Source organism: Aphanomyces astaci (genome assembly GCF_000520075.1).
Source record: "Aphanomyces astaci strain APO3 unplaced genomic scaffold supercont1.90, whole genome shotgun sequence".
Lineage (NCBI taxonomy): Eukaryota > Oomycota > Saprolegniomycetes > Saprolegniales > Verrucalvaceae > Aphanomyces > Aphanomyces astaci.
In genome coordinates this window covers 107,657-120,533 of record NW_009798353.1, presented here as the reverse complement: position 1 = coordinate 120,533, position 12,877 = coordinate 107,657, and the positions used below count along the sequence as shown (strand labels likewise).

At 46.1% G+C, this 12,877-nt stretch overlaps 5 protein-coding genes across 5 annotated transcripts in view; 1 reads left to right on the top strand and 4 right to left on the bottom strand.

Annotated features, from left to right (window-relative positions):
* Nucleotides 1-2,004: 2,004 nt before the first annotated feature.
* H257_16692 (hypothetical protein) lies at nt 2,005-3,312 on the bottom strand. Its single transcript, XM_009845216.1, has one exon. It carries the CDS (start codon nt 3,282-3,284, stop codon nt 2,070-2,072), a length of 1,215 nt encoding a protein of 404 aa, XP_009843518.1. The 5' UTR covers nt 3,285-3,312; the 3' UTR covers nt 2,005-2,069.
* A 564-nt stretch (nt 3,313-3,876) lies between these two features.
* On the top strand, nt 3,877-6,798 carry H257_16691 (hypothetical protein; the record flags this gene model as incomplete). Its single annotated transcript, XM_009845215.1, has 4 exons — nt 3,877-3,985; nt 4,128-4,345; nt 5,984-6,292; nt 6,652-6,798. 4 exons carry the CDS (start codon nt 3,877-3,879, stop codon nt 6,796-6,798), a joined length of 783 nt encoding a protein of 260 aa, XP_009843517.1.
* Nucleotides 6,799-6,957: 159 nt separating this feature from the next.
* Nucleotides 6,958-7,530, bottom strand: H257_16690 (hypothetical protein; the record flags this gene model as incomplete). The annotated part of the gene is made up of 3 exons (XM_009845214.1): nt 6,958-7,191; nt 7,223-7,425; nt 7,485-7,530. 3 exons carry the CDS (start codon nt 7,528-7,530, stop codon nt 6,958-6,960), a joined length of 483 nt encoding a protein of 160 aa, XP_009843516.1.
* A 441-nt stretch (nt 7,531-7,971) lies between these two features.
* H257_16689 (hypothetical protein) lies at nt 7,972-9,974 on the bottom strand (the record flags this gene model as incomplete). The annotated part of the gene is made up of 2 exons (XM_009845213.1): nt 7,972-8,247; nt 9,453-9,974. 2 exons carry the CDS (start codon nt 9,972-9,974, stop codon nt 7,972-7,974), a joined length of 798 nt encoding a protein of 265 aa, XP_009843515.1.
* A 2,599-nt stretch (nt 9,975-12,573) lies between these two features.
* Nucleotides 12,574-12,877, bottom strand: part of H257_16688 (hypothetical protein) — a gene marked incomplete at both ends in the record, with an annotated part of 4,366 nt that continues 4,062 nt past the window's right edge. Inside the window, one exon of the mRNA XM_009845212.1 lies at nt 12,574-12,676. Coding sequence (XP_009843514.1) covers nt 12,574-12,676 — 103 coding nt within the window. The remainder of the gene's footprint in view (nt 12,677-12,877) is intronic.

The window sequence follows — 12,877 nt, the reverse complement described above, 5'->3', positions numbered from 1 at the left end:
TGCATCATTGGTCGAAACTTGAACTTGAACGGCGATCCCCATACTTGACTCAGCATGCGGACAGAAACGACCAGCGTAGATGAAAGCAGCAACGCAGTCGAGATCAAATGCATCGACACGGGGGTATGCAAGTCGAGTGTGTCGCTGTGGCCTTTGCGTTTTTTGGAAGGTCGTGACGTCGATGGGGTGTCGTGGGCGGCTCCTTGGCAGCGTCAAACATGTTGAAGAGGCGGTATTGTCAAATCGATTCGAAACTGGAGCCCTCAGTAGAATCGAATGTCTTAGGAGAATCGATTAAAAGAACCGCCTGAGCCAATCAAATCACGTTATGTCAATTTTCTGCCAATCCAAACGTTTGACCCCTCCGCATTGGGCAAAACCACATATATATTAATCGTTGTATGTATGGTACTGTACATGCACAGCCTGAAAATTTACCGGTAAATCAATGGATTTCTCATACTCCCTTTCAATCCATCATACCGTCGCCCGCTCCAAGCGCCGAGTCAAAGCAATACTCGTGTCGCCACTCGAGACGCCCGCGATATTAGGGTACCGTCGTTATTTAAAATGTAAATTCGACAAAAAGTACTTCGAAGTAGGAGCTTTCCACGAAAGCGTGATTGTACAGTAATACAATTCCCTCATTAAAACAGTTCCACTGCTGTTTTGACCCGAAATACTGTTTGAATGAGATGTATAAGGAACTTTGTATGCTCAGACCAGACGGATTCCCGGGTTACGGCTACTGGCGAAAAGGTGTATCCGGATGTTATAATTCCCTCATTGAAAATAATTCCTTCAAGTATAAAGTTTTGGTTCGAAATAAAAATTAAAAATATTGAATTTATATTTTCAAAAAGATTACTTCTTTTAAATTTAAATAATGTTTTTATTGAAGATAATATATAAATATAAAAAACTTGGTTACAGTATTTCGGGTCAAAAGTCCAAATTTGGGTGAAATGCACAATAATATAACATGTGTATAGCCGTCACGCGCGAGATAGCACATCGACTTGAAGTACGTGGCGTGGGTGGAGGATATTGTACTTCGAGATCCATGTCGCACGAAGCAGCGGTGGTCACGTTTTACCATTAAGTAGTTGAAGGCCAGCGAGGGGCTTCAACACCCGTCGTCAATTCATTGTACGGCATGGCTGACAACAAATGAGCCACGTTAACTTAGCCGAGTTGCAAAGATTGACAAGTACTCTAGGTGGCGCTTCAAGCGTCACAAACCACCGCCTTTGGTGAACTGACCCTGAAGCCAATTGTATTGCAGCGGACAATGGCATCCAGCCGACCCTGCAGGTACGCTCTTGATACCGTCGTTCTGCGCATCGTTCGATGGTGTGGCGGTGTAGAGCGCGACAGAAGGGATTGTCGGCACGCGGAGGAGTTGCACCTCAGCACCATGGTTATTTATGTATCAAAGTGAGATTCCATAAAGCGCATTGTGCCCGACTGTGGTCAAATTATTGCACCATTAGGCAATTTACTGTTGACAATCCATTTTCTACACAATATATGCCACCAATCAATTTTGTACGTCCAAATTTTTGCATACAACCGTGAGTAACTTACGGTTAACGCGGACTGATTCTAAGTATACCCTACCTTCAAAACACCCAAACGAACAGTACAGTGGTGGAATTTCTAATTATACAGTAGCACCAGCAGCGCATGTTAGCTGGGGTTAAGGCATCGCTTAACCACGGGAATAACGTTATTATACTTCGAAATACCCGTGCCCACCAGGGGTAGGACAAAGTCCCAGGTTACAAGTTTTTTTTTATATATGTGTACGGAGTCTTATCTTAGGAATTCCCCCACTAAAGGTATAGTTTGGGTGTTTAAAAGGGTAGGGAATACCTGCTGTGGGGGAAATATTCGTCAAGGTGATCATTGATCTTCCGGTGAAATAGGCACGAGCACTTCCTTTTCAGGACGTGGTTGCCATGCCTGCGCCACAAACAAACTCCATGTTTAATCATAAAACGTGAGGACTTTAACATTCATGCAATACCAGCCAGCCATTTCCGATCGAATAGTGGTAGCCTAGAAATTTACGCGAAAGCGACATTCTTATCTTGATCAGCCATCGAACAACGAGTCGACGAAGACGTTGTGCCGTCCGCCAGCGCGCTTGCATTGGCGAAAGGGCTGCGGGTGCGCAAGATAATCCCCAATTCCGTGGGCGACTTTCGAAACACCACGGCCAAGCTGGTGTAGGGCGGGTTATACGATGCGTCGGCGACGGGGAAATGCGCCACGAGGGTGCACTGCGGAAGAGCAGGCGGCGCGGCGTCACGCTGCGACGCCCAGGACGTGATCATGGCCGTGGATTTGTAAAACATCCATGGCAGGGCCCCCGACACTGCCCGGCGATACGGAACAGATTGGAGGGACGCTCGTAAGAGCGATGGAGAGGCATAGTCTTGGGGCTGGTACCCCACAAGGGTGGTGTAGTTGCCAGCCAGGTCGTGCGTCACGTGGGGGTATTTGTCTCGGGTGTTGACAACCATAAAGCCGACGTCGGCGCGGCACAGCTGAAAGTACCACGACGTAATAATGTCGTTGGTCGATACTGCTGTCGTCGGCAGGGCAGCTTCTTTTTCACTGGTGATCCATTCGTTGCTCAACGTGTGGACAGAAATCGTCGGCGTCGGCGACACCAACGCGGTCGAAGCCATGTGCCAAAGCATAGAGACCGACCGGTGCAAGTCCATGGTGTCGTTGTAGCCCTTCGCACGCATGGGCAGATCGGGGTGCCGACGGGGAGTTAACGCGGAGGGGGTACAAGCAGCGCCAAACATGTTGAACACGCGGTAGTAAGTGTAGCCATCGGCCACAACGTGGCTCAGTGACATGTAAAATGCCCCTACAGTGGGGGAGATGGAGATCCATGCCACGCGGAATATTGGTTGGTCAGGGTTTCCCACCAACTCGGTGCCTCGCAACACCGCCAACGGCTCCAACGAAGTCGTCAGGTCGTTATATGGCATGTCTGGCGACAACTGGGGGAGATCGTAGGCGCCAAGTTGCAACGGCTGATTGCGGTGTTCTACTTCGAGAACAAGTCCATCTTTGGAACGCTTTAATTGGCCCCGGAGCCATGGGTTGCACGCGGTGATGCCGCCCAGTCGAGCTTGGAGGAAGGCTTTGATTCCGTCGTGAGAATTGCCATCGTCGAACGACGTTGTGGTGTAGAACGTGATCGAAGAGATGGACGACACGCGCAAAAGATACACCTCCAACGGCAGGAGCGGGATTTCGTCCATCGTAGCAGATCAAACTATGAAGTCGCAGGCACAATGATTTGGTTTTAACCGTGCGCGCCTTGGATAGGCAACAATAAAGTAATACTAACAGTAAATAATGTAATCTCTTGAAAAGCTGAACGCACGAGATTTGGAAAGATAACAGTGCCTTGACTAAGAGAATGCAGAGAACAACGGAAGTACTGTATGAAGGGTGAAGGGGTGGCCTGTCGGTAGTACAATATACTGTACTGGCAATAGCACGATTTGCTACATTATTCGAAGATGCGCGAATGTTGCTCTGTAGTAGATCACATAATCTTGGAAGTACAGTAGTCGCTCGCTTTGGTAAGGCCTTGGGGGAAAGTAGCCTCGATTGCAAACAACCATGAGAATGCACGTCAATACGGAGTGAATTTATTATGTACTGTAACGGTATACTGAGTTAAATTTAGTAACGTAAAGTGCTAATTTAAGGCGTAAGTGCCAATTTAAGTCGTATATCGGATAGCCAATCACCAGGCGAAGTCACTGCGCGACAAAACCTGTCGAACATAATAGAACATCAAACTCAAACTTTTATGAGGTTGGCGTAAAAAGGGTTTTCGACTCGATGGAAGAAGCTATTCGCGTGCATGGACTTACCGCCGAGCGTATATTGAACATGGATGAGACATCGTTTGCCTCGCGACACAAGTCAAAGGACGTTGTGGCTCTGAAGGGTTCGGGCAATGTTTGGGTCAAGACTATGATTGCTAGCTTCCACCTTTCTATTGAGGCGTGAACTGCTTTGCTTACCTGCAACAGCAAAAAAACGTGTTGGTCGCAAGCGCATTGACGTCGCCGGACGCATTCTTACCCTAGAACTCATGCACGAAATCGATCAAACGAAGAAAGAACGGGATGCAGCGGCTAAGAAGACAAAGGAGATGCGTGCAATCCGAGCCAAAAAGAAAAAGAAAAATGAAATTACCTCGATCGGCGCTGACGAGCAAGGCCTTGATGATGTGGACGGTGACGAAAACAATGTCGGCGACGACAACGAAGACGCAGAGCTGGCTGAATTCGTTTGCCTAGAGGAAGTAGTGGTTTAGTTCTTGATAATGAAATCATCATTCTCCTCTTACACTCTTGGCTGTGGGTGGTGTTCGTTGTAATAAAGTGCGCAGAGCCAAATTGAAAATGGTCTCCAAAGATTTCGTAGGACTCAGGAAACGTATAACCTGTTAGAATAAATAATTTCCCTGTCGAAATCAAATACCCTAATCGCAGAATTTCGATGCAAAACGTAATACAAAATGCAAGGTTAAATTATACGACTTAAATTGGCACTCAGACCAAATGCAAGCGTGTTTACAAAATTGCATTTATGCACCTCTAAATTACCTTAATACATCATGCCTCTGTTTCGATTGGGTTGTGGAGTGATTTCTCTACACGGGGAACGCTTACTAACCCTTTTTGTCCTGCAATGTAGTACTAGTACTACGCAGTAAGCTTTATACTCACTACAACACCGTTGACCTTAATTAGTTCTAATTGGGCCGGATCAAACGTTTGGATTGGCAGAAATTCACCGGAACGTGATTTGATTGGCCTAGGCGGTTCTTTAATCCATTCTCTTAAGCTTAAAACAATCGATTCTGAGGGCTCCAGTTCCGAATCAATTTGACAATAACGTAAGTTAACTGTAAAATCAATGTTTGTCATAATTTATGACAATGTTGACTATCCACAAAGTACATGAATTCGTCGTTGCATTGCTCAGCAACGGCATGTCTGGGCGTGATATATTAAATATGAAAAGTGAAGTCGTGGTTGCGGGCTACATATCAAAATAGGTGTGCCACGAATGCAATTATTTAGCATGCGTGAAGTGACCTCAAATATGCCATAAAAATGAATTATAGGATGCATTGGGTGTGATTATATCCTTCAATAAGCATCGTAACACCGTCCATAACACTTTATTACGTAGTAGCGATGAACACGCTACCAAGTTCATGAGTTCTCTGAGCCAGGAAACAGCACATAAATCACAGCATTTTGGCGTAAACTTCAAATACACCATAAATTAAGATGACTACTACGTAGTAACAATTCATCTTGAGCAATAATGTAAAACGTACGCTGTTATGTTATGTTATGTTATAATTCTTAACATTACATGTCATATTTTTACAGTTAGAACTTCCCCTAAGAGCATCTCCAACGGCGTTTTTATTTCTATTTCAATTCGAAGTTACGGATATAGAATAGAAATTATTGCACTATCCGGAGGGTTTGTTGCTATTTCACGCGAAAATAGAAATTCTGCGAGTCGAAATTTCTAAAAAGTCCGGATAGTGCCAAAATAGCGAAGTTTGACTTTAACCTATGCTTTAGCAATAGGTTAGAATTTACCGTTGGAGATGCTCTTAGAGCATCTCCTACGGTAAATTAATAAGAGCGTGGTCTCCGAATTTTTTTTCCTGCTTTCATGCATTCAAGCTTTGTCCGGATAAAATTTATTCGGATTAGTTGTGTTTTTCTGGTCTGTGAAGACATTCCTGCTTCGCCACGATGGACATTTTCAATCGGGTTGCTGTTGCCATGGCTACAGCCGTATGCGCAGTGTGTAGTCGGTAGCTACTACGCCTCTTGGTGCTAAATACAATTTGTTGTTGACCATCACTCAAGTTGACTTTGACGCTATGCTTGGTGACGCACGATACGAGCAGTGGTTCCACGACAACCTTCGCTGTGACCAAACTGTCATCCGCCGACTTGTGAACTTGCTACACCAACGTTTGCAACCCAACGAGCGTCAATCCAGCCACTCCTTCGAGAAGAAGGTGTCCGTGACGCTGTACTTCTTGGGGTCCGAAGGTGACTATCGAGAGACAGCGGCAGCATTTGGAATGGCCAAATCGTGGTGTATCACAGTCGTGGCGACCGTGGTGGATGTGTTGGCGAGCCAAGCAAAGTTGTGGATACGCCTGTCGACCTATTCTGGTGACTGGAGTCGCATCGAACGTGGCTTCTACAAGGTACAACGATTTCCGGGCGTTGTTGGAGCTTTGGATGGTACTCTCATTGACATCCAACTGCCCCGTGAGTACGATGATTTTCACAATCGAAGCGATGACCCCTCTCTCAATGTTCAAGCAATGGTGGACCACCGTATGGTATTTTTGTCCGTGGACATCCGTCCTGGTTCGTTCCCCGGCAAAAAAGATTGGAAGGTCGCAGCTGGGCCAAACAATTCATCGCTATATTCCTACCGGCAGCCACGTTATTGGCGATTCTGGATACACATTGCTGCCATGGTTGTTGACCTCATATGTGCCGCACGAAGAAGGCGGTCGTTTGTCCAACACACAAAAGCTATTCAACTACAAGTTTCCAGCACTCGAATGGTGGTCGAGTGTGCGTTCGGGTGCCTCAAGGAGAGATTCCGGATTTTGAAAACCGTGATGAACGAAAGATCATTGGACCGGACGGTCGCCATCACTACATGTTGCTTCGTACTGCACAACATGTTTATCCGCTTTAACGACGGACTTTTCGATGCGCCTTGTTACCGTCGCGATCAGAATATATATTTCCAACAGGCCGATGAAAGTGAAACGGAAACGAATAGTTTGATTCGTCGAACATCAATTTCAAAAAGAAATGGCATTGCAAAGATTATAGTAATTTGATAATCTAAATCTTACTTTTCCTTTTGTGCGTTTAAATGCGCAACGAGTTGAGCAATCGTCTGAGACTGAATGGCTTGCAATACATCGTCCAATGTTGCCCCTGTTGGCGGGGTGGGCTGTGGATTTGGCGCCGCTGAGAGTGATGACCCCAAATGAATCAAACCATCCTTAATGACCATAAATACGGCCTCCAACGCCTCGCTGTGGCTCTTTGACTTGGATGGGTTGGTTTTTTTTTCTTGCGACTGCGCAACATTTGTCATCAAATCGACATACCTTGTCTTGCACTTGAGCGACAGAGTATTCCTTCTCCGTGGCCACGCTTAGCTCGGCAGCCAGCATCACGTAAGCAGTCTTCTTGTTGGCGTTGTTCTTCGAGTAAAACCGCGCAGACAGCTGAAACTTGTACCGCAACCGAAACAAAGCAGCAACGCCATCATCGTCCCACAAAGGTGTGCACTTGGGCGTCTTGGCTAGGGCTGGAAGATTACTGTCTAATACGTATGAATTTGATGATTCTATAGTCTACAACTCGTACCATCGTGATCAAAGTCTAGCTCAAGCGTGACTTCATCGTCGTTCATTGTGCTGTCTCCAATATTAAACGACTGGGCAGGAATGCAGGCGTGAACAACCCATCAACGCCTCAAGCCACGGTTTTAGGCAGGGACATTATGCGGATTTCGGATAATTCTAGCCAATCAACGCAATATTTTCCAAGCAGGAACACCCAAAAGCAAGAACAATTTCTTCGGAGACCACGCTCTAAGCGGAAGTTCCAAGTAGTTTTCAGAAATAGCACGAACCAATCAGATTCATTTCTACCTTATTTTTTCTCGATTTAGAAAAAGACGTCAATTACCTCTTTTTGCTATTTTGGTGTGGTAATGTGAATTCCAAGTAAAAACAAGAGTTGATTGGCCAAACCAAACGAGAAACTTTGCATGAGGCGAGAGTTGGTGGTCACGAAAGCTGCAATGGCGGCGGTGATCATCGCCACGATGGACGGACACTCTGATCGACACTTACCAACACAACGGATCAGTATCTGCACAGACACCTGGGTTGTGCGGATACTGAACCGTTGTGTTGGTGAGCAGGACGACGAACAGCTTGATGGTTGATTTCACAGAAACTTCCGATGCAGCCGGCCGTCGTTTGGTGTGATTGCGACCAAAGTCCAAGACAGATGGGGCCAGCTTCACGAGCCCTTGGATCACAACGGTGTCTTCTCCATCCGCGACAGGGTTGCCGTGACGATTGACTAACTGACGCATGGTGGTAGTCTTTCCAGTTCTGGCCTAGTCTTCGGCATGTCAAAAACACGATCACACGCATACGTCCAAGAAGTAACGCTGGGTATTTTGACGCACCTGTACGAGGTCATCCACCTACCAACGTCGAACGATAAATGGACAAGTAACACCGAGGCGTTCGAGAGCATGTGTGTGGTTCCGAACGTTGTGGGTGTCCTCGACGGGTCGCTTGTGAAAGTCAACCGGTTTACCGACCATGATGGATGGTACTGCCGAAAGGGATTTCCTTCGTTCAATATACAAGGTAGAGCATTGGATACCAACTCGATTACAATATGCGTATGTTTTAGGTGTTGTCGACCATAACCTGAAGTTCATGTCATACTCAATTCGAAGTGGATCCCAAAATGACAAAGCTCTTTTCAACAAGTCTCGATTCGGACAGACTGCGCATATGGTAAAATGTACTACAAATTCAACTTATAATGAGACAAATAAATTATATGACTTAAAAAATGATTTTTTTTCGTGTAGTTGATCCCAGACGGAATGTATTTCCTTGGCGATGCCGGGTACAAACTAATGAAGCATGCACTCACTTCCTTCAAGATGTCCTATAGAATGCCGGATGACGAAGCACACTAAAACTACCTACACAGCCGGACTCGTATTTGGGTCTAGCGAGCATTTGCTTTGTGGAAAAACAAATTTAGGATTTTCAAGGAAGATTTAACTCAACACACACCCCAAGGTAAATTATACCAACCACAATATATGAGACTCAACGAATGATGCATAGAAATGGCACTGTTGATCTAGACTACGATGATATTACACAACTGGATAATCGACATTAGCGAGCAAGGTGATGACAACGACGCTCGCGAGGAGTGGATGCATATCGGAGGCGATCTGATCCCGATTGAAGCCATTAACCTTGTCGAAGGAGAGTCAGCAGAGTATGCACGAAATACCATAAAATACTACTTGTGGCGCACGTTCAGTTAATGACGTTAACAAACAATTAACTCGCCCTACATAATTTTTATACTAAGTTGGTGGTGACGTTATGTACAGTGCTACAATATGTAGTTACCTAATCAGTTTGCGTGAATGAATATGTATATGTACTTAACACATAAATTTGCGTGAATGAATCAATTATTGTTATTCGTTCTTAAGATGCTTCAACAGCGCGAGTTGAATTACATTTCCAGCGTCAATACTATTCAAGAGAGCCGCATTTTTACTGTTTTGAAGTCCGATATCGACTCTAGCACGACCTGTAGTTGCTTCGAAACGCCGCCGTTCACACCACCGTTGTGCGACAGGGCTGCAGCATCCACCAACCCTTTTGCCATAATTTCTCCCATCGACACTAGTCCCGACGCAACATCAATTTTGCCCTTCTTGCGCCGTTCCCGCTGTCGCTGCATTTCAGGTTGCAATTCGAGTTTGCGCTGCCCAGGGCCGTTCGACACGTGGCAGGCGTCATCCACGTTGGTCACGTCGTCCTTAAGTCCGTCGGCGGTCGAAATGTCATCCACTGATTTCGCCGGAGAAGGCGGATCACTCGTTCCAAATTCATGGTGGCCCAGTCCCGTCTTATCCCCGAAGTGCTCAACGAGAAAATCCCAATACGTTGGTAGGTCAAACGGTTGCTCCGTCGCATTTCCAGTTTCTTTGTCCATCGACCACCGAAGCGTGGAGAACTCTGACTTGACGGCTTGGAACTTGTTCTTCAAATTTGGCACCTCGATCGCTGTCATCATCTTGAAATTACACAACAAGGCGGTTCTCTCCCATGCCGCCACCAGTTGTGCTTTGCTCTTGTTGCCGTCAAAGTATTTCTTGTTCGTTTCGAAGCGACACGCAAGGAGGCACTAGACCATTGCGTCGGTCCATTTCACGTTGGGCACGGACGGCCCAGCCTCGCCTTCAAGGTTTGCTCCCAGCTGTCTCGCGCTCCAGTAGGTCTTTCTTGGTTGGAGCTTTGTTCGGTCCGCGTGGCTTGGCCATGAGAGCTTTCTGTGTATTGTTGAAATGCAGAAATGACCACTTCATGATGCACTGACGGCTTTGACCGCAAAACCAATCATCAAATCAAATCTTGACAAACTTGCCGCGATAAAAATCTATGATATGGTCGTTGGCCAAAGAAAACATCGAATTCGTGTAAGTTAAAATTGTAGAAAATGACTTCAAAAATTGGACACTATACTTGGGAAAAATTTCTTTCATTTTTGATTTGCCAAATATGATCTACTCGGAACTGGGCATACAGTTACTCCGAATAATAAGTTATGCAACCGTTTTGTGTCAGTCCAGGAAATCAGCGCAATCGATCGAGAAGTAGGCCCTGGTCGGTCAAAATGGCAATTAAAAGTAGTGCACCGCTGCTTTCATTCTCAGGCTGAGCACGATTTGATTCTAGCATGATATATGGTGACTATGAACAATAATGCACAACCATATCGTTCGAGGATCGAAGAGCGCAGCCTCCAGGTTAAAGCCCTCAATTTCCCCTTTCGCATCATCCAATCAGCTCCGCCATACTAAATAGTCCATACCAATTTGAATTTCACTTCCAATTATTGTGATAAATATCGCGATATTATTGTGGGACGGAGGGAGTATTTTGTTGGGGTGTTGGGTTTTGCTTTCTCGGGATCTACTCAGTACGTGTGTATTCGTTGTTAGTCCTCACCTTGTATTGCTTGCACACGAATAGAAATAGTTGCGATGCCATAGCTACGTTTGCAACAGATCACAACGACTGACGTAAACTCTGCACATTACAGTATCGTTCATTCGTTTGGCTGTACATGGGTAATATTAATATTACCTGGACCTGGATCGACGATATTCGTACTACTAGCCGAGCTACAAAACAGCGGAAAGCAGAATGCAAGGCCCAACGAAGTATCCATTATTACTAATGTAGTATTGTCCAATGAAATAATTTCGCACATATACTGTGTTTTGATTGGATATATTTTTATTCTCCCGCCAAAGCGCCAATTCAATTAATTTCAAGTCATTCTTTTACAATGGCGCGCATCATCCGATAGCATTCATGCTTCAAGCGTTGGGTCAACTTGAGACAATGAACGACTATGAAGTCGCCGCCGAGCTTGGTGTAGCGTGGCGCACCATTCGAAACTGGCAAAGCAAACGCTCCGAACTCCTAGCCTACAAAGGCAACAAGAAACGAATGAAGCTCAAACCTGGTGGCCGCCCAGAAGTATTTCGTGACTCACCCGGAATTCTTGAGTTCATCCATGGATTGAGGGACGCTGAGCGTGCGCTTACCACGATCCATATGGTCACCTGGATCAAGCGTAACCAGCGTGCATGGCACGTATCGTACTTGGCAAACAAGAAGCCGGGCACTGGATACAACTCCCTCCTCCTCCTTCTCCGACGCTTTTCCGCTCGACATGGACTTTCGAGACAACGACCTGGTACAAGCAAACGGAGCCAGGAAGACCTGGAGGACACGTGCGACATCTTTGCGGCAGAATTTCATCGTGAGTATCGTGCCCATGAGTCGGAAGCGTGTACAACGTAGACGAGACAGGTATATATTACGATATGCTGCCTACCTACATTTGGGCTGTTCGCGGTGACAGCTCGAACGGAGGAGAACCACTCCTTGCGATTGACTGCAGTCTTGACTGCCAAAGCGGATGGAACGAAGCTGCCTATTTTATTCATCATGAAGGGTGTACCTAGTGGCCGCATTGAGGCGAAGGAGTTTCCGACCATTCTCGCCGGTCACTCCTACGCTGTTCAAGAAAAAGCCTGGATGGACGGTCGCGTTTGGAAGACTTACCTGCGCACGGTGCTGCATGACGACGTCAAAGAAACGTCCGTTATCCTTGTGCATAATTTCGAATCGCACGTGTCTGAGGCTTTCTACAAGATTATCAACAAACAGCTTGGATCGCACCTCTGCCCATTGCAGCCGAATTCGACGTCCATGTACCAACCCCTTGACGTCGGCGTGATCGGCACCTACGGGAACTGTGGCTTTACGAAGACATCATCATGGGAGATAACGACGATCCATTTTCACTTACCGCTCGTCAAAACGGTTGGCCTTGATCAAGAGAGCCATCGCCGCTTGGGACATGGTGTCCACGGAGATGATTCGTGGCAGCTTTGAAAAGGAACTTCCTCAGGAGCCAATGGATTGTCAATAATTCGATTTTGTACGGTGTGTTTATATCATTAAGATTTTTGTATGAGCCGCAATGATTTAAAACAAAATAGGAAATTTTTTGACACTCCCCGGGAATTGAACCCGTGGCCCTTCCTCTATAATTGTTATGCCGTCGCACTAAACCATTTCGCCACCGCGTCAAACGCTTACGCTTGTTCCGTGTTTGCATGGTCTTCGACAATACTCCGCACGCCGTCCAAAATCTTGGCAGGCATGGATATCAAAATCACTTCGTTTTTTTCCAATTTCCTGTACATTTCAACATAAGGAGGGATTCCACTGGCACGTAAGCATGACGATGTTGAGCCCGATATCACAATAGTAGTAAGACTGGCAAACAGGTCTGGATTCGTAAACAGCGATGTGGACAGCAGGGCATGGTGAGGAGGCAAGGACCCAATCAAAAAATTTCGGTGATACACCAAACTCGCCAAAATTAGCTGTAAAATT